The sequence below is a fragment of the Aricia agestis genome, chromosome Z (assembly GCF_905147365.1).
Source record: "Aricia agestis chromosome Z, ilAriAges1.1, whole genome shotgun sequence".
In the NCBI taxonomy this organism is placed as follows: domain Eukaryota; kingdom Metazoa; phylum Arthropoda; class Insecta; order Lepidoptera; family Lycaenidae; genus Aricia; species Aricia agestis.
In genome coordinates this window covers 13824987-13846735 of record NC_056428.1, presented here as the reverse complement: position 1 = coordinate 13846735, position 21749 = coordinate 13824987, and the positions used below count along the sequence as shown (strand labels likewise).

At 37.1% G+C, this 21749-nt stretch overlaps 1 protein-coding gene across 1 annotated transcript in view; it reads right to left on the bottom strand.

The window, feature by feature from the left end:
- The window catches only part of LOC121738811 (1-phosphatidylinositol 3-phosphate 5-kinase), a 28359-nt gene extending 7865 nt beyond the window's left edge, over positions 1-20494 (bottom strand). The window contains exons 1-21 of the mRNA XM_042131063.1: positions 20111-20494; positions 19660-19828; positions 19031-19164; positions 18283-18431; positions 17763-17846; positions 16209-16354; positions 14660-14764; positions 10346-10414; positions 9938-10093; positions 8633-8753; positions 8252-8360; positions 7917-8009; positions 5980-6139; positions 4925-5516; positions 3609-3750; positions 3221-3335; positions 2867-3047; positions 2348-2479; positions 2126-2222; positions 1749-1945; positions 1154-1272 (exon numbers count right to left, since the gene is read on the bottom strand). Coding sequence (XP_041986997.1) covers positions 1154-1272; positions 1749-1945; positions 2126-2222; positions 2348-2479; positions 2867-3047; positions 3221-3335; positions 3609-3750; positions 4925-5516; positions 5980-6139; positions 7917-8009; positions 8252-8360; positions 8633-8753; positions 9938-10093; positions 10346-10414; positions 14660-14764; positions 16209-16354; positions 17763-17846; positions 18283-18431; positions 19031-19164; positions 19660-19828; positions 20111-20404 — 3364 coding nt within the window. The 5' untranslated portion in view covers positions 20405-20494. The remainder of the gene's footprint in view (positions 1-1153; positions 1273-1748; positions 1946-2125; positions 2223-2347; positions 2480-2866; positions 3048-3220; positions 3336-3608; positions 3751-4924; positions 5517-5979; positions 6140-7916; positions 8010-8251; positions 8361-8632; positions 8754-9937; positions 10094-10345; positions 10415-14659; positions 14765-16208; positions 16355-17762; positions 17847-18282; positions 18432-19030; positions 19165-19659; positions 19829-20110) is intronic.
- Positions 20495-21749: the final 1255 nt, after the last annotated feature.

Genomic DNA, 21749 nt, shown 5'->3' with positions numbered 1-21749 from the left:
TATTGAATAATGCTGAACAATTACAAAATAACACAACAACGCAAACGCAACATTTGCGTGGCGTTGTGGCCTTTTATTGTAGCGGTTACGTAATGGCTTCGGGGCGAGGCAGGGCATGCACGCAGCAAAAACTTCGCGGACGTGCAACGAACGCAATGAGATAGCAGTATTCTGTGGTATGTAGACTCGCTGCAAACACGCGATATTCACGTTGGGTGCTCGCTACGTGCTCGCAACTTCTTCAATACGCAGCCGCGGGGTGTTTGTCGCAAATTCGTATTCACTGCGCGCCAGCTCCGAGCTTAATCCGCTCGCCAACCTATTGACCCGTGATACCAAGAGCCACTATGACAATGGCCTTAGCGATTATGTTAAAAAACTTTAAAATGATCTCTGTCTCCATATATTATGCAGCTTTGATGTTTTACTCTCCACATTCATTCTTTACATAGATTATTCTATACTAATATTATAATTCTGCAGAGTTTGTTAGTTTGTTTGTTTGTTTGAACGCGCTAATCTCAGGAACTACTGGACCGATTTGAAAAAATCTTTCAGTGTTAGATAGCCCATTTGTTGAGGGAGGTTATAGGCGATATTTTATTACGCTAAGACTAATAAAAGCGAAGAAATAGAGGAAAGTGTGGAAAAAACGGGGGTAAATTATTTGAAAGGGCTTATTTGAACGTGCTAATCTCAGGAACTACTGATCCGATTTGAAAAAATATTTCAATGTTAGATAGCCTATTTATCGAGGAAGGCCATAGGCTATATTTTATTATTCTACAACTAATAGTATCGAAGAAATAGAGGAAAATGTGGAAAAAACGGGGGAAATTATATGAAATTGCTTATTATCTTAAGATTCTTAAGAACTACTGGAGCAATTTTTATGTTATTTGGCAAACATGAAGAATAGACTACGTTAAGGGACATATGCTATTTTTTTGCGGAAAAATGTACGGTCGCGTGAAATTCCTAAATTACGCAAGCGAAGCCGCGCGGAACATCTATATATAATAAAATCGTAGGAAAGTCAATGCTGTACATTAAATATTTTTGTACAATAAATAATACTTGGGACATGATCTACTATACTAACGCGGACGAAGTCGCGGGCAACAGCTAGTAAATAAATAATTTTAGACCTTACCTTTAAGCATAAGCTCGTTTAGATGAGCTATAAGCGCGTCTCGCATCTGCTTCGTGTCGTAGTTCGTGCGGATCTCGTCAGGCGGCAACACTATGTCGTACGTAGTTATCTTCTCGTATCTGAGAACGATCTATTTATTTTAACTTTTACTATTATTATAAATGCGAAGGTAAGTCTGTTACCTCTTGACGCTCAAACCGCTGAACCGATTTTGCTGAAATTTGTCTTGGAGATATTTTGAGTCCCTGGAAAGTACATAAGATACTTTTGATCCCAGAAAAATGTACAGTTCTTGTGCGATAATCGAATTTCTGTCGTCATCTTGTTAAAAATTATTTCAACATTGGATACGATATAACATAACGCTTTGTCCTCGTTTAAAATAGTGGAAAGCCGCTGGACGTATAGCGTGAAGTGACTACGACTGCGCATACGGTACGCATACGCGTAGGCGTGCGAACGCTTGCGCACATACTCGCACAGTCCTGTGACGTCATGGCGTATACGCAGTGACGTCATGGAGTATACGCAGTAACGTGTGAGTCTGCATGTGTACGTACGTATCCCCACAGATCTGTGACGTCATAGCTTATACCTGAATCGCGCCGTGGTGAGTCCGGAGCGGAAGGCGTGCGTGTGCGTGTTGAGCGGGTGCGGGCAGTGGCGGCGGTAGCGCGGCGCGGCGAGGCGAGCACGCACATACCCGCACAGGGATAGTGCGAGCGCACGTCGTGATACGGTTACCGCGGGGCCAGAGCTTTTGCACACTTCACACATCGACCAGAAACGAACCTGCGACATGTAACATTCATTAGATTTCACAATTATCACAAAATAGACTCATGTGTCTGATATAAATGGCTGTAAACAGCAAGATTTCAAAGCATTGTAAACAAAAGAGTTTTACCTCTTTAATTATTTTAATTTAAAAAAATATATAATTTTGGCCACTAATGCATTTTTAATGATTACCTGTCTAGCCTGCTGTTCGTCCAGTTTATCGTCATCGACGTTGCTGTGTCCGACCGTGTTGCACGTGATCGTTACGCATACGTCTTCGTGTACAAACCTACAATAACAAAAATATAAGATATTATACTAACACTTATCTACTAGTAGTTTACTGCAAGGACTTTTTGAACACATTTAAAGTTTTTATTATGATTTCTAACATTCTATGGATATAGTTCGCACCTGCGCACATGTTGGTTCATCGGCACGTGACACGTATGTGACGGGCAGCGGTGGTCGCCGTTAAAGCAGTACTTCTCGAGAAACGCACCGAGGGAGATGTCATGTTTGCCGTACATCACCATTGTGACGATCCTGAAATGTGACGTCATTAGTAAGAAGTACTGCAGGTATAATATACATTACAATATATTTTTCCACTCTATTCTGATTTTATTTAAAATATACAACTCAGTATAATATGCAGTGATAACAATTTAAATATTATTTACCGAGTGGTTGAGAAAAGTGAGTTATTTACTGAGAGAAAAACAACAGCACATTTGAGCCGAGTTTTTTCTTTATATTAGATCAAAGTAAATCGCAATGGACTATAAAAAAATACAAACACTTCTTATTACCTTCATCATATTATGCTCACGCTTAGTGACACGTTATATTTACGTCATGCATAATGCATAAACTTAATACTTGTACGCCATAGCGGGTCATACATGCGTACAATCTGCGTCCTATACGTACCACGGGTTGACACAGAAGTCAGGCACATTCGGCGACTTGCTGCAGTAGCTGTATATGAGTAGACTGAGCTGCTGATGATTCTCCGGCGAAAGAGGATCGGGAATTTCCGATACCGTCTGCTTTTTCTCCTCTTCATTGTCTACGGGCTTGACTATGGATGCGGTGTACTTTGGACATTCCGCTAGAAGGAAAATTTTCTTTTATCAAAAGGTTTGGTTTTTATTGGAGCTTTGAATTTGAAACGTGCCGGTTATTGGTCTACGCTAAGCTTTTATTACCTCTCTAAACATATCACATACTAAGCTTTTAATCTCTTTCTAAACATATCGCAAGTTATAAATTTTAATAACTTACGTTTATGTCCATTCAATACTCGTCCGCCATTCGCTCGGAAGCTCGCCAGCGCTGCTTTAAACTCAGGGTCGTCCGCCGAAGTGGTGATGGGTTTCGTGATGAACTCGTGTGTTTTCTACATTTGTATAACATTTCATTATTTTATTTTAGAAAAAGAAATATATTATATCCTTAAGAAAATGTTTTTTCCGCGCTAGACTTTACCAAAGAGCACTACTCTCTGCAACATTTCTTGCAAGTTTTAGGAACTTCCGCGCGGATTATCGAATGCAATTTGAATTGTTATTAATGCTGCTTACCACACTGAAAGTTTTAAATAGTGTGTGTTTATTTATAACGAAAAGTTTAAGCTAAGCTCATTCAATTGGTTCGAGTGGTGCGTACGTACGCTTGCTCTCTGCGGCTCGGGTGGCGCGCGGTGTGGGCGGGGCGTGTGCGGCGCTGGGGGCGGGGGGCGGCGCAGCGGCCGCGTCGGCGCCGGCACCACGATGTTCGGCGACATGGACAACACTACGTCGTCTGTGCACCATCTATGAGTTTTTTATTTAATTACATATAAATGTTGCAAAAAAACTGTTACATAATATGGCAGCTAAGAATTTGTAATAATTTACTTTTTTTAATCATAAGATGTTTAAAAAAAGATAATGCACAACAGGTAGTATGACATGTAATTGAAACAAATGGCATGTAATTAAAATATAATGGAATGTAATAATGGGCATTGTCCAAAAAAAATCATATGTACTTTTTATATTTTTTTTGTTAAAATAGGGTATTTTAAGAATATAAATTAAATAATTTTGAAATTCATTGGCTAGTTTTTTCTCAATAATTTTTTAAAGTTTCGCTCTGACGTCATCATCGGCGGCTAATTGACTTCTGTAGTGTTAGCACGGCGACCAGCGGAAATGCGAAAGTATGGACAAACTGTGGAAATAAACCTAAGGTGCCGTTCCGATCTTTTTTCGTTCCGAAAAATTCAATTAAAATGCCACTTTATGACACACTATAGTATATGTCATAATGTAGGATTTTATTTGAATTTTTAGAACTATAGTCTGTCATAAAGTGGCTTTTTAATTGAATTATTCGGAACTAAAAAATATCGGAACGACACCTTAAGTTTATATCCACAGTTTGTGACTATAAACCGTCATAAAGTGGCATTTTAATTGAATTTTTCGGAACGAAAAAAGATCGGAACGGCACCTTAGGTTTATTTCCACAGTTTGTCCATACTTTCGCATTTCCGCTGGTCGCCGTGCTAGCACTACTGCAGTGTTTTAAATTTCCTTTCAATCTTATTTATAATGGCTGGTTCGTCAAATGCAAGTTCTCATTATGTGAAAGCTGATACGAGAAGCTTACCAAAAGTTCGAAACGTAATGTTGGTCGAATTTATTGCTAATTTAACGCCATTGAAGGTCAAACTAAGGTTAAACATATTTGTTCAAAAATATAAGTAACTAATGGGTATTTTTTTCGTTTATATACAGAAAAACGATTACTGACCTTATTCCTCGAAATGTTTTTGTAATGAGCAAAATTAAAAAAAAATGGACAATCCCCATTGTAACATAAAGAAATCTCGTAATAAAGTTTTAAAACACTTTAGTCGTTATTGCCGTCGTATTGTTTAGTGCGAGAACTTCTTAGAAGGAAAAAAAAATACTGCTGACACAAAAAACTTTATAAACGCACCTTTCACTTTGCGTATCAGCTTGCAACTTAGCCTCCTGTTTGGGAAGAAACACTTCATCGTCCAACGACATCGTAGATCGTAGCGGATCACTGAAGTCTCTAATCGGAACTCCGCAACTCAGGTTTTTATCGCTCTCAGTTTTCCTCGCCTTAACTTTGTTTCCGTCTCTTTCGTTCTTACTTTCGAATACATTGTCGCTGTCTCTTTCTTCGCCATTAACAGAACTAGTGTCTATACTTTTAATCGATTTGTTTTCACTGAGTTTGTCTTCGTCCTCGTCTTTAGCTCGATCAAATATGTCGTCTCCACAGTCATCTAAATTGGATATATTGCTTGATGTGTCTTCTGGTCTTGGAGCGTCTATTACGTTTTCTGCGTCATCAGCCACAAAGGTATCTGGTTCAGGCAATTTAGCTTCTATGTCAGCTAGGAATGCTTTTTCTAGTTTCCAATTGTAGCAGGCTAGGACCATGAAACGAACTAGGCGTTTGACTTTCGCTAACTCCTGAAGAGACCCGCCTCGAAGGAGTATACAGCATCCCAGGTTCGGTTCCGCACAACCCTCAAAAACCATCAAGGTTTTTGAAGGATCTGCAACGGTATATGCTTTAAAACCACAAACTCTTATTATTTCTCTAACTAAAATAAAATGTATCGATATTTCAGTCTCTGGGGTAAGAGTGAAATAGTAAAACTAGCTAACATGTTATGACTTTTAAGATATAACGTTGGATATCTTTGCAGAGTTTATTTCTCTATCTCTTTCTACTTTATACGTTAGAGTGAGACAGCACTTACATATTGTAGTGACGTAGAACTTCTCCGCTGAACCGAAGCGCGGCGCCGCTATGCATGCGTCTACCGAGTTAAGAGCCAGTCCATGCACACGGCGCGGTGCGTCAGCGCTGCATCGACGCAACGCTGACGCAACGCGCCGTGTGGACTGGCTCTAATGGTGTCTGCGTGTACGCAGCGCCTTTCGCGATCGAGCGCGTCGCCACGTTATTGCAACTATCTTTTTCTATCTAATACGTTACAGTGAGACAGCACTTACATGTAGTGACGTAGAAGTTCTCCGCGGAGCCGAGGCGTGGCGCCGCTATGCGGGCGTCTACCGAGCTAACGGTGTCAGCACGCACGCAGCGGCCAACGCGAGCGAGCGCGTCGCCGCCAACTCGCACGGCCAAAGCCACGCCGCTCGCTAACAGGCATTCCTGTAAATATAATGCTAGAAAATAAAATCTCCCTGACTTATTAGTAGATTTAGGGCCTGTTTCACCACTTCCTGATAAGGCTATCCACCAATTAACTTGACAGATCAAGTATGGAGAATCTGTCAAAAAAGTTGTGAATAGCGTATTAGGCACTTTATCAGAAAGTGGTGAAACAAGCCCTAAAGATAGAATCTGCTATTGCAGATAACAGATATACAAAGTGTTTGTTTCTTAATATGTGACTTATCCAATGCATAAACTGATAAGTAGATACAAAACTAACAAAACATATTTAAAAGCAAGACAAGGACAGGAATATTAAATAGATATGATCAATTATATTGTTGAAATATTTTTATTATAACGAGGATTAGTCTTTTGTCACAATTACCGTCATGTGAACCATAGTCAACTTGTTTAAAGAACAAACTATAATTTAATCATCAAGGGTTAGGTTGCTTTCACCGATTGTACGAAGCCATTTCTGTTGTACTTAATAACTTTTATTTTAAAACTAGATGTCCCGCGCGGCTTCGCCCGCGTAAATTAGGAATTTCACAGAAACCGTACATTTTCGAATAAAAATAGCTATAAATACTCCTTTCACGTGGTCTACTCTATATAAGTGCCAAATATTGCTATAAAAATTGCTCCAGTAGTTCGTGAGATAAACCCTTTCTAATATTTTCCCCGTTTTTACCACATTTTCCTGAGTTTCTTCGGTCGTATTAGTCTTAGCGCGATAATATAATATATCTAACACTGAAATAAGTTTTTAAAACGGACCTGTAGTTCCTGAGATTAGCGCATTCAAGCAAACATACTCTTCAGGTTTATCATATTAAGTATAGAGTTTTTTAAATTATCGCTTGAAAATCTCGAGCCTCGATCTAAAAGACTATGAAAAGGCTCATAATCATGGGACGATGCATGGTATAATATTATGGTAGTGATGATGATGAATGTAATTTTCATAGTAGCATATGCTTTCCGTTCTTGAAAAAACGCCGAAACTCCCAAACTTGTATCTATAAAGAATTAGGAGTTCTCTCAGCACCTTCCGAACCACGGTATACACTATACCAGGTATACCTCGGTGCATAATCTTACTTGTTTGTAGCATATGCTTAGAATACTTCTCACGAAACCGAAGTCACCAAATTACCCCATAAATTTTGAGGAGTTCCCTCGATTACTTATGGATCCTTCATCAGATCACCACTTTTGTGAATATAATACCAAATTGGGATGATACCCTACATACCAAAAGAAACATTTTGAAAATCGGTTAACAAACGGCGGAGTAATCGTTGAACATAAGAAAACGAACATAACACCTCCCCCATTTTGAAAGTCGGTTAAAATTGTAGCCTATGTGTTATTCTGATGTATAAGCTATATTATTGTAAAGTTTCATTAAAATCCGTTCAGTAGTTTTTGCGTGAAAGAGTAACAAACATCCATACATCCACACATCCATACATCCAAACAAACTTTCGCCTTTATAATATTAGTAGGATTAGTAGGATAGCCAGGCCATATTTTAACTAATGTGTAGAGTTTTTAGATTCTTCTCGTACAGCTGACACATTATATTATTATCAAGTATTTTGCCGCACTTTAGTGTAAAATTAAGGTTTTTAGATTTAGGGCTGAGAATGTAAGGTTAGAAACTTGGCTCTACATGAGATCTCACTACTTTTTGACACCACGAACTATACGTTTGAATCTTGGCAACATTTTTACATGAAAATGTTTTTGGTGGGATTCTATTTACCTGTACGGCGCCGGCAACGCTCCCCCGCACTAGCACGACGCGCGGCCGCAGCGCAGATATTCGCGCCGCACACCGCATCAAATACTCTTGTTCCTGGAAACAAGTTATTACTATCGTCTGATTCTAATTTTTGGCCAAAGCCAAAGAAATGGTTATCGCCATAACTAAAATTCTGTCGAAGCTGAAAATTTCAAATCTCTAAAGAACGTTTATTCGGATTGATTTCAATTACATTTTTTTATTTGAATATTATGAAAACATTTAAAATTATGACCACAGGTAAAATTTTTGCATAACATTATAAATTTTGATTTATATCTGAAGGATGAATATACCTGCATTAGTAATGGCTCCAACGAAGTCAGTTTTCCCTCTACCCTCTGATACGCGATAGAACAGTCTAGAAGAAGGATTGTGGGATTTGATATCTGCTTCGGCATTCCTCTACAAAAAAATGTTATGCTTTAAGACTATTGCATTTACAATAAAATGATTTTTACAGCATGTAAAATGCAATTCAGTTTCTAATATGGATGGTGTGAAAATGTGGCTTGGCCGAACATTTTCACACCATCCTTATTATCAATGATGTCTTTTCACGTCGGGTCCGACATCGGATATCGTAATGTGTAAATGGTGATTGGCAACACAACGGCCATTTTACGCCAAATTCTTTAAAGTTTTTTTTTTTTATTCTATGAGGTTTTAAAATTAACCTATGCGTGACGTTCTTCGTGATGACGACGCCATGTATGACGCGACTGTCGCTCATCTCGCCGCCCGGCACCTTCTTGATTTGCACGAACTTGCGCACGTCCATGTCACCACTCATCATGTCTAAAAAAAATATAAAGTCACTTTGACAACTGTCACCTCTCTAACTCTTCCCGGTATTTAAATAGTGCTACAAGCATAGATAAAGTATTAATATATTGATTGAGTGTTAGCCCGTCATCGCGTGGCCATTTTGTGATTGTTTTCATACAAGTAATGTGCGTGTATTTTCTTGAATATTTCTATTTGTCTATCATTTCGAAGCATACTATAATCCTGAAAAGAAAGTCATTCAGTTCAAGATATCGATAAGTTCAAGTAATGTGCATCCCTAATCAGACGTAAAAAGCTATGCAAAGTTAGTAGCAAAATTATTACTTGATGTGACATTTTTATCAATAATGCCATATTATATAGCACGATTAAGGGATTATTAAACTTATAAATTATCTATTACAAAAATACCAAAATACCAATTGAAAAGCTCAAAAAACATTGTTAAAAGTTATAAACTTACGTATTTGATGTTTGAGACAATCTTTGGCCGTTCTTATGGTTTATTATTTAGAAGCAGAACCACTCTTCACTTTAATTAAGGTTTTTAGTGAACCACAGTTCACTAAAAACCTTTATTAACACTTTTAATACATGAAATATGCAGACTCTTTTGTTATGACCGAGTAATTCGGACTCAACTTGACACGCTTTTCAAGTTTATACACCGAAAAAAAGGCTCTCTCCGTATTCTATATCAATGGTTACAAGACTTTAACTGTACGTGGACGGGGCGCTGCCGCGCTGGTGGTAAAGGAGAACTGTCAAAAATGGCGTGTTGTGTGATGACAGCGTTAGTTACTTTTTTCGCAACGTTTTATAAATCCTCGTCGAGCTCTATGCGTAATGTTTGTTTCATCGTATGATGTTCATAAATAACCATTAACCATGTTATAATATTAGCTTTGCAGTCTCTACTAATAACCATCTTTCAAACGATTTTGCTAATGTATCAGGTAAGGACAAAAATGCTCAGCTCATTATTTTACTAACTTCTCTTTATGAAACGAATTTCCGTTCGACTCGGATTCGGAAACTTAACCGTGCGGTCATTGGTCAATGCTTAGCGCGGCGAGTTTATTGTATGTCTAGTGGTGAAGTTTCCGAAGCAGAGTCAAGTTGCGTATAGTGAATAAAGGTCCAGTTTAAAGTTGACTACGAAATGTATGTATGTGTTATTATCATTTTTTCACCTATGTCAACGAGATGCGCGGCGCGTGCGCACAGCGGGTACAACACAGGCAGCCAGGCGGGGGCGAGGCCCGCGCGCGCCGCCCACTGCCGCATCAACAGCGCCAGATGCTCCGCCCCAGACTGCTCGATCCCGCGACAGAGCGCCCGTCCTGTTTCTGTATAATATGTTTGTATGATTATATAAACAGATAAATAAATTTTTACATTAAAAAAAGATAGGTGTTATTTACACTTATAAGTTTGACGTGTCTGTCTGTCTCCAAACGGGTGGATCGATTTTGATCTAGTTTTTTATTAGATAATATAAATTTACGAATTTGAAAATGTCTATCACTAGAATAACTGTCTTGGGGTAATAGTTTTGCTTACGTGCCGAATGATTTTAGTGGTACAAAAATGCAACTTACCGTAACTTTGTTCTAAGACGGGCTGGTCGTCACACGACTGAGGTGTTTTTAGTTCTGAACTGCTGTCCACTTTAACAAAATTTTTAATTTATTATAATTTATTAAAAAAAAAAAAAAAAAAAATATATATATATTAGTTTGTGTAAAAAGTCTTTTCGCATTCTAGTATGTATGAACTTCTAATAAAATCACTTGGGCTATACCAATTGCACCTGGCTGATTTTAGTATCATTAAAAAGTTTCAATTTTACAGATGACAAATCCAAATTTATAGTTGGTAAATGTGAGATTTTCATTTGTTTTTCTTATTGTTTAAAAAAAGATACGTGACAGCCGAACGTATTACCTCCTCCTTTTTGGAAGTCGGTCAAGAATCACTTAGATTCTATGATAGAATCACTCAGATTTTATTGAAGAAATTCGATACATTTTAAAATGTTATTACAAAAAAGGTAAAAACACAAGCCGCGACAAAAATTTGTGATGTTTATGGACCTAAGGCAGTATAGCTGTGGGAGTAGCGCGGTTTAAGTGTTTTCAATCCGGAAATCAAAGATGCACGTCGCTCTGGTCGCCCTGTTAAGGAAAAAACTGATGCCATTTTTGAAAAAGTGGAGCAAGATCGGCATATTAGAAGTTACTATGTAGCTGAAGAACTGGGGATTGACCTCAAAACGGTTTTGGCGCATTTGTAATAAGCTGGGTACACAAAAAAGCTCGATATTTGGGCGCCTCATGAGCTCACTGAAAGAAACCTAATGAAATGGTACTCATTTGTGATTCTTTATTACCAAGTAAAGAAACCGAACCATTTTTGAAGAAGCTGATAACTGGTGATGAAAAGTTGATCACGGACGACAAGAACGTGCGAAAAAGATTGTGTTCAAAGGCCGGTCAGGCTTCACAGACTGTGGGCTGTGGCGAAACCCGGGTTAACTCGCAACAAGGTGATGCTGTGTGTGTGGTGGGATTGGAAGGGCATTATTCATTATGAGCTGTTACCGCCGGATTGTACCGCAGTAGTCCCCTTTAGCCCTTTCCCCCGGGATGACAGCTGGGAATTGTCTTCCCGGTTGTTGTTTCCCGGCTGAAATCTATGGTAACCGCTATAGCTAGACTTCTGAATTTTTCACAGATTGTATTTCTAATGCCGCTATAACAACAAATACTAAAAATAAAATAAATATTTAAAAGGGCCTCCCATACAACAAACGTAATTTTTTTGGCCTTTTTTGCTCGTAATCAATAATGGCACCTGCTAGGCACTTGAAATTTTCACAGCATTCTTATAATTAAGAATGCTGTGAAAATTTCATATTTTGTAATTTAATAATTATTAATAATATTAAAATAAAATAAATATTAAAGGGGCCCCATACAAAAACACAAATTTGCCTACTTTCGCTCAATAACGGTACGGAACTCCGACCCGTCTCCGGACTCCGTCCGACTCGCACTTGGCCGATTTTTATTATGAGGTTTGTCGCAGATATTTGCGATGCGAAGTGACTTGTTACGTAAAAAAACATTACACTCTCAATATAATTTTTCGAGTTTATTTATTTATACAGGGTGCAATTAAACCTACCTGCCAAATTTTTTCCAGGGCTTAGGTATCATTAGGAGAGTCGATTTAACTAAAAATGGGTGTTAGCTGTTTTTAGATGAATATTATATTATCCCATTTAAAATCGTTGCAGAACGGTCACTTCGACGCGGGCGGGTGGGCGACGCGTCGTGTCCATTAATTGTGGTGTTTTTTAGGATTTAAACTTTCGGAAGCTTCATCTCAACATTTACCGAGTGATTATAAAATAAATAATACGTGTATTTTTATTTTTAGCAATGATCAATATATCAAAAGGAGAATGCCCAAAAGTGGTACCTTTAATTCTCATGCGCTAAGATGAAAATCTTATAGTAATAATTTTTCGAATTCTTTACGTAATTACACGCCAGGAATCCAATTTTCGAACCCGGAATTTAAATTAAAGAATAAAAGTTACTAAATGATTCCCTCCACATTCGTTTAGTGATTTACAGTACATTGTTTGTTTTATTTTTGACTCCAGAGTCTAGACAACATCATGAGCATAAGCCCAATAGCGCACTAGCGGCTGTCGCGGCGGCCATCGACTATCGAGATATATGGCCAGCGGCCACACCATACTGTCGTTGGCCGCTAGTGCTCTATTGCCTATTGGGCTATGTGTCCATTGTGAAAAGTATGGTGACTAAAATGTTACGTACATTTTTGCTTAAATTACCTAAATTGCTTATGAGAATGTAATTCAATAATCTATACTAATATTATAAAGCGGAAGAGTTTGTTTGTTTGTTTGAACGCGCTAATCTCAGGAACTACTGGTCCGATTTGAAAAATTCTTTCAGTGTTAGATAGCCTATTTATCGAGGAAGGCTATAGGCTATATTTTATCACGCTAAGACTACTAGGATCAAAGAAATAGAGGAAAATGTGGAAAAATCTATACTAATATTATAAAGCGGAAGAGTTTGTTTATTTGAACGCGCTAATCTCAGGAACTACTGGTCCGATTTGAAAAATTCTTTCAGTGTTAGATAGCCCATTTATCGAAAAAGGCTATAGGCTATATTTTATCACGCTAAAACTAATAGGAGCGAAGAAATAGAGGAAAATGTGAAAAAAACGGGGGAAATTATATGAAATTGCTTATTATCTTAAGAACTACTGGAGCAATTTTTATGTTATTTGGCAAACATGAAGAATAGACCACGTGAAGGGACATAGGCTTTTTTTTGCGGAAAAATGTACGGTTGCGTGAAATTCCAAAATTATGCGGGCGAAGCCGCGGCGGAACATCTAAATATAATAAAATCGTAGGAAGGTCAATTCTGTACATTGAATATTTTTGTACAATAATACCAGCTAGTCTATACTAATATTATAATTGGGAAGAGTTTGTTTCTTTGTTTGAACGCGCTAATCTCAGGAACTACTGGTCCGATTTGAAAAATTCTTTCAGTGTTAGATAGCCCATTTATCGAGGAAGGCTATAGGCTATATTTTATCACGCTAATACTAATAGAAGCGAAGAAATAGAGGAAAGTGTGGAAAAAAACGGGGGGAAATTATTTGAAATGGCTTATTTGAACGCGCTAATCTCAGGAACTACTGTTCCGATTTCAGAAATTCTTTCAGTGTTAAATAGCCTATTTATTGCGGAAGGCTATAGGCTATATTTTATTGCGCTCAGACTAATAGGAGCGAAGAAATAGAGGAAAGTGGCGAAAAAACGGAAGAAATTATTTCAAAGGGCTTATCTCACGAACTTCTGGAGCAATTTTTCTGTTATTTGGCACAGATAAGAAATAGACCACGTGAAGGATCATTGGCTATTTTTTCTGGACTAATTTGTCTGCGAAATACCTATCTAATTTACGTGGGCGAAGCTCCGCGAAACGTTATATATTTCGCGTGGTCACGACATCACGCGTAAACAGCTGGACTCATTTTGCTGAAATTTGGTATAAAGATAATTTGAGTCTCGAAAAAGAACATAGGATACATTTTGTCCTGGAAAAATGTACGTTTACTGCACAATATACTTTTATGATTTGCGCGTAAACTATTCAATCTATTTTGATGGAATTTGGTATGGACTATGGAGATACTTTGAGTCTCGGGAAAGGACAAGGAATACTAATTATGTTTCGGAAAATGTACGGTTCCGCACAATAAACTTTTATGATTATCGCCTAAACTATTTAATCTATTTTGATGAAATTTGGCATGGATATTGGAGATACTAATTTGAATCTGGGACAAGGAATGTTTTTTGTTCCGGAAATATGTGCGGTTCCCACACAATGTACTTTTTTGATTTGCGCGTAAACGACTCAATCCATGTACGGGAACAACAGCTATAAACTAAAGTCCACGCGGACGAAGTCGCGGGCAACAGCTAGTACTTAATAAATACCTATAGATAGTAGATATTATAGCGGCGGCTTTTAGTCACATTTCGGTGATGATTTATTACTAATATAAGCGCCTTACTCTGTTTTTAGAGCAATAACGTTCGCTCGTGTATGACCTGTTAATAAAATAGGTGCTTTGAAGATTTTGAGGTTATTTTCGATTTTATCAAATTACTCTGAAACCCCGGTTTTGTTTACAAAGAAAATTTTATAGGAGCTAAAGTGATAATCATAGACTTTAAAAAACCAAGTTTCGTTTTGACGCAAAATGGTATGGGATACCATATATTTATGGGCATTCTCCTTTGACCGCCGGTCAATGACCGGAAGGTTTAATTGCACCGTGTATAATACCTCGTTTGGTGGCTTTGGTTAGTCTAGCGCAGCTGGTGCCCAAGTTGAGGTCGAGGCAGTACGAAGATACGCTCCGGCCGCTCGACACTATGCCGCTCTCTTCAGCTGACGGAAAAAAACGGAAAATAATAATATATTATTAGGGTTTCGTACCCAAAGGGTAAAAACGGGACCCTATTCCTGAGACTTCAATGTCATGTTCATCTGTCCGTCTGTCTCCCATCTGTAACTCAAGAACAGTAATAACTAGAGAGTTTAAATTTTCACAGATTATGTGTTTATGTTGCCGTTATAACATCAAATACTAAAAACAAAAATTTAATATTTAAGAGGGGCTCCCATACAACAAACGTGATTTTTCAAACATTTTTTTCTCAGTATCAATGATGACAGCAGGACAGATGACACTTGAAATGTACATACATAAAATACTCAGCTGTATTTATCTTTCTTATATTATATAAAAATGGATTTTCAAATGTGTTGGGCTGATTTTAGTCTTAAAATATTCGTAGAAGTCCAGGGAAGGTTTTAAAGTGACACGAAGTTCACCGGGACAGCTAGTATTTTATACTTTTAACTAGCGACCCGCCCCGGCTTTGCACGGGTATAAAATATATTATAGCCTATATCACTCACTGAAGAAATGATTAAATCGATTCAGTAGTTTGTTAGGGTTCCGTACCCAAAGGGTAAAAACGTGACCCCATTACTAAGACTTCATTGTCTGTCTGTCTGTCCGTATGTGTGTCAGCAAGCTGTATACCAAAAACCGCTATAGCTAGACTTCTGAAATTTTCACAGATTGTGTATTTCTGTTGCCGCTATAACAACAAATACTAAAAACAAAATAAAATTAATAATGAAGAGGGGCTTCCATACAAGAAACGTGACTTTTTTGGCCTTTTTTGCTCGATTTCAATAATGGTAACAATTAGACACTTGAAATTCTTATAAAATCCTTTATTTTATTATGCCTACTTTAATAATTAATAATAATATTTAAATAAAATACAAAAATGAGGGGGGGCTCCCTTACAAAAACACAATTTGTGGCTTACTTTTGCTCTATAACAAGTGTGCAAGTCCAACTCGCACTTTTTTTTAACTTAGCAACTAAGTCTTAGTCTGTAAAACAGATTGCGTTAGCATAATTTATATTGTAACTGACACAATCATAATCGTCGTGCGCCATTATGTTTCAGCGTTACAGAATTTTTTTCGGTGCATTACGTTGGGGGAAGCGCTAAAATTACCAAAAATTGCGTCACGTATGTAAGTGTTTCATATTGGTATGTTTATTCCTGATTTTTTTTAGATAGAGAGAAGATAACTAAAGGTGGCCATACACGGCACAATTATCGTAACGATTTATCTCCTCGATGTTAAAATCGAACGCCAAATTGTACGTGTGTAGCAATATCGCAAACGATTTTACGTTCAAAAGATCGATTGGACGATTTTCTTGACGATCGATCGAATCGACAAATTGTCCCGTTTATGGGCAACTTAAGCAATATGCACAATATCATTGTCTCTCTCTACTCACATGCCGTCCTTGTCTCGCTGGCGGGTTGGGGCGGGGGCGAGGCGCGGGGACGGTACAGCGCGTACTCGGCGAACTGCGGCGGCTCCGTCATTCGCTCGAGCTGCCCCGCGCCGAGCAGACGTTGACACACGTTCTCCGCAGCCGATCTAAAAATTAAAATGGTAACCATAATAATACCCATGAAATAATATTTTATGGATATGCCATTTCAATTTTTATAATAAATGTAGATGTGTGTCTATATTATACTTACATAATATACTTTTGTCTGTCTATCCTATGTGTCTGTAATCTGTTGTATATTACCCCTTCAAGCTTAATGACGCTATCAAATTTTTTTCACAAATATCAGCGATTTTCAGGTACCATTTTAAAGAATTAGGAGTCACACTGCGAGGATATTTTGGTTTCAAATGAAAGATAATTTATGTATATTCATCTCCACGTCTACATCATAAAAAATTTATAGCCGCATACAAAATTTTCACATTCATACGTTTAAACCATCACAATAATCGCAAAAGATTAAAAAAATGGGGTCTGATTAGATATAGCTAAATACACTAAACTAAGGAAAATAAATATACAAAAAATTGTTTGTTTATTTAGTCCCCTGTACGAAGTACTAAATATTTTATATAAAAAAATATCCACAGCCGAACATATAACCTCCTCCTTTTTGGAAGTCGGTTAAAAATAAATAACATTTCTATTTATAAGAAACGCTCTCTTTCTTCATACATTTTCGCCCTATAAGAACGCGGTGATCGTCGTAACCGCCACTGTACAAGGCGCGCTGATATTAATGTTATTTTAATGTCCTTAACGTCGATATTCGTACTGACAGACATCGATCTGCTAATTTTTAGGGTTCCGTACCCCAAAGGGTAAAACGGGACCCTATTACTGAGACTTCGATGTCTGTCCGTCTGTCTCCAGGCTGTAACTCAAGAACCGCTACAGCTAGACTACTGAAATTTTCACAGATTGTGTATATCTGTTGCCGCTATAACAACAAATACTAAAAGCAAAATAAAATTAATATTTAAGGGGGGCCCCATACAACAAACGTGATTTTTTTGGCCTTTTTTGCTCTATATCAATAATGGCGACAGGTAGGTACTTGAATTTTTCTCAAAGTCCTTAGTTATAATATGTGGACTTTAATATTTAATAATAATATTAAAATGACAACATGGGGCCGAGAGGCCTACGTCCAGCAGTGGACGACTATAGGCTGATATGATGATGATGAAGGTATGGAACCCTATTTTTATGTGATAGCGTCCTTAAACTACTGAATCGATTTGTCCGCAAAGCGTAAGATATTATTAATCTCGAAAAAATTTAGTTTCAAGATACCTGAACTTACATAAATTTGTATGTGGTAAAGTATATTAAGAATTAGTGCAAAATTCTACACTCGAAAATAATATTTAAAACTCGGTTCACAAACGGCGGAGTAATCGTTGAACATACAAAAAAAAAAAAAATATCCACAGCCGAACATATAACCTCCTCGTTTTTTGGAAGTCGGTTAAAAATTATAATTACTTCGATTTGTACGACGTATTGTCCATGACCCACTGCAGAATGTCGCCGCCGCGCCAGACGCCATTGTACTTGACGAGACGATATCTGTATCAGAGATAGAGGACATGCATTATTCATGGAAAATAAAATCTACTTCATTGACCTGGTAACGCAATGAAAACCCTAGTTTCGTCACAAGCCTTGTTTAATAGCCACATCCCTTTTTATAGCGACAGAAAAGGGGGTGTGGCTGTTATGCGAGTTGCGACAAATATGACTAGGATTGCAGCGCCGCGCTCCTATAGCTATTATTTTATTATTAACATTCATATAAGAAATTAATGCTACAGTATGAAACAAATATAGAATGTTAAAGTATAAATTATTTAATTGTTGAACTACAAATAATATTAAAATTGTATAATTTTTTCCTATTTTTACTTTAAACATCATGAACATTACAATATTACAAAAATTTAAATGATGGTTTAATGAATTTTAGACAATATAGGCCTAATAAAATAACAATAATTGTAATCACCTATGTTGTTGTATGGGTAGAGAGTAGGTCAGCTGTTGGTATATATCAACCAGATCTTTGGCAAAGCTTTTTTTATCGCTTAGCTCCTGTTCTCTGGCAAATAGAAACTCCTCCTTCTGTGCCTCTGCTTTGTTGTCTGGAAACTTTGTCTGTAATGAAAATATGCTCCGCTTTAATTCTTTTTTAGGGTTCCGTACCCAAAGGGTAAAAACAGGTCCCTATTACTGAGACTTTGATGTCTGTCTGTCTGTAAAATAAAGAACGGTTATAACTAGAGAGTTGAAAATTTTACAGATTATGTATTTCTGTTGCCGTTATAACAACAAATACTAAAAACAAAATAAATTAAATATTTAAGGGGGGCTCCTATACAACAAAAAATGATTTTTCAAACATTTTTTGCTCGGTATCAATGATGACAACAGGTAGGCACTTGAAATGTACACAAAATACTCAGCTGTATTTATACTTTAATAAATAATAATAAAATTTAAAATAAAATAAATAGTTAAGGGGGCTCCCATATAAAAATCACAATGTTTTACTATTTTTGCTCTATAATGGTACGGAACCCATCGTGCACGAGTCCAACTCGCACTTGGCCGATTATTTAATTAATTTATTTTGATGTAAATATATAAAACCCCTTGACTGATCCCTGACTGACTGACTAACTCCTAGCTCAGTAGGGCTGGCTGTAATGCTAACAATTTCAATGATATATATTTAGAAAAAAAAAATTTGTAACCTGTAGATTCTCCTGTAAAGTTCTCAGATCTGGTGTTATTTCCCCTGTCATGTCATTCTCTCGGAGATAGCTGAGCACAACATTGCAGCAGTATGTACACACACGCAACCCACCCGCACATCCAAATATTTGACCTGCAAAAATTAATAATATACATAATATGTGCACTGCTATAATGATTGGCATTTACAAGGTGTAACATTAATGAGTAATATTACCTAAGGGTGTGTATATTATGTGATATGTCCCTTGTCTAGAATGCACTGTGAAAGCAGAACTGCATCTCTATTCAAGAGATAATACACACCCAGCCTGCCTAGCATACACCAATGAGATATCTCACTCTACATGTTTCCCGATGTTTGATGGTTTGTCTCTTCATCTCTATTGACCCTAGCATGACAAACATTTTTTCTCGCGTAGATCTATCATCGAAATAACACATTTTTACCGAGTTTTGTCGAGATAATGTCGAGAGTTTGACATTATGAGACGAGTAGTTTTAAATTATCTCGAAAGTGAGATATCTCGTTGGCGTATGATAGACAGGCTGGAATATCACTAATTTATGTTAAGCCTTGCATTTAAAAACAAATATTTTTTAATATGGCCGCTGTAAACTTATTTACCTGGCACCCGTTGGCTACAACAGCGTGAGCAGAATATTTGTCCACAGACTCTGCAGTGATGCCTTCGCCTCAAGGTTCCAAATCTGGCAGCACACTCGTAGCACTCTTTAGATATGTCATCTGGCATCCAGTATCGAGCTAGCTCTGTGTCCGCATACTTGGTACCACCCTTAAAAAGTATTGTGTTAAATGAACACTTATATTATAATTTAGAGTGTTCCTTGTTGAATTATAATCATTTTCAATAATTATAGTGTTCATACTTGGAAATATAATATAGTGTGCTGTTCTGGTAAGAATAAAGTTTTTTTTATGGAATAGGGGTTCAAATATAAATGCATCACCTGATAGAAAGTGATTACTGTTGCCCATGGACACAGCTCTATCACCTAGGGCTGCAAATTTGGCTAAGTGTCACTCATCGATCGGTTTTCAAAAAATGTTCACTTACCCCTGAACCTAACGCCACTAGGCTCTTTATTCTTTTTAAAACATTAGGCAAGCTTCGTCCTTCAAGTTCTCCAGTGTAACTGACTTCTGTTTTTAAATCATAATTCTCCTTTTCCTCTTCTGTAGGCTTCGCATCTTCAACAGACACCTTGTTCTCCAGATTGTCGGAGGACTCACTAGGTGAGAATAGAGGAAACTTCCATAGTTTATTGAAAAACGTAGAAACACCACTTTGACTCGCCTCTCCTTCGAATCGAGGGAACTCTGTTAACTGCGACGGGTCGTATCTCTCCATAGCGATTACAAAATACCCATGTTAATTTTAAGATTTAAGTCTTGTTAGTAGCAAATGGATGATTTTCTGGATAAAAATTAAAAACAAAAACACCAGTAAACTGTCTTATTCTTCTTCTTTAAAAATGGCCCCGTAGTACCAATAAACTGTACATTTAAATTTTTTTTGTTTTTTTTTAATGGCATGTACTTAATACATTGCCAATGACGAACGGGAAAAACAATGTAAAAAATTAAATTATTACGAAAAACGAGGAATTTGGAAAAAGGAATTCAGGACAGGATCAGGAAAAAATATATATTTACAAAAGAATACTTATAATTAAACATTTTAATTGATTTGGCCTGTCAAATCACAAATGACAAATGTCATTTAATGACAACCGACGTCCGACCAGCTGAGTAATTTTTTAAATTGATAGGCCCCTGACCTCCATTATACAAGTACGCGTCAAAATTTAATGTGAGGTGTCAGGTGAGGAGATTTAATAGATATTAGGGAATCGCAAACGGCACACATTTTGTGTGATCGAGTCTGCGGTGCACATACAGTCTGCATAGCGCGGCCATGCAGACTGTATGTGCGCTGCAGACTCGACCACACAAAAACCTAGAAAAAGTGTGCCGTCTGCGATCTCCCTTTGTCTTGCTTTAGCTTAATGTGGGGTATAGAAAAAAAAACTTGTCAATTTTTCTTAAATGTCATCAGTCAGCACGTCATCAGACATCAGTATTCAGTTATGTCATGACTCATGTCATTCAGCTCCCAATAAATTTAAAAAAAATGTCATGTCATTGTAGGGATGTGAATTTGCAGATAAAAAATCGATTTTTAAATAATCGATTTTTTTTAAGTAAAAATAATCGATTAATTAAAAATCGATTTTTCTTAAGAAAATAATCGATTTTTTTATATAAATCGATTTTTGCAAACTTTCTAAATAGTTTTAAAATAAACGTACTTATATGGCGTTTATTTTACGTTTATTGTTTTTCTCGCTAATATGTACTATATTAGCGAACTGCAATAAACTAAACCCTTATTTATTCATTATTATTTTTAATCACTCTTACTCTTACTCTCAATTAAACTTAATTAAAGCTAACCAGTCTTTTCTTCAGTAATTAAAAGGTAATCATTTTCTAAGAAATACTGGCATAAGTAGACATACATATCTACAGTGTGTAACAAAAAATATAAGTGATAATACTTTTGGGTGTGTACGTGTTCCTTGTAGAGAGTTCACTGTGAAAGTAGCAGCGCTGAAAGATGTTTTTTTTTCACTTTTGTATGGGCAAGGGCCCGAGAGTCACGAGTTTTCCCATACAAAAGTAAAAAAAACATT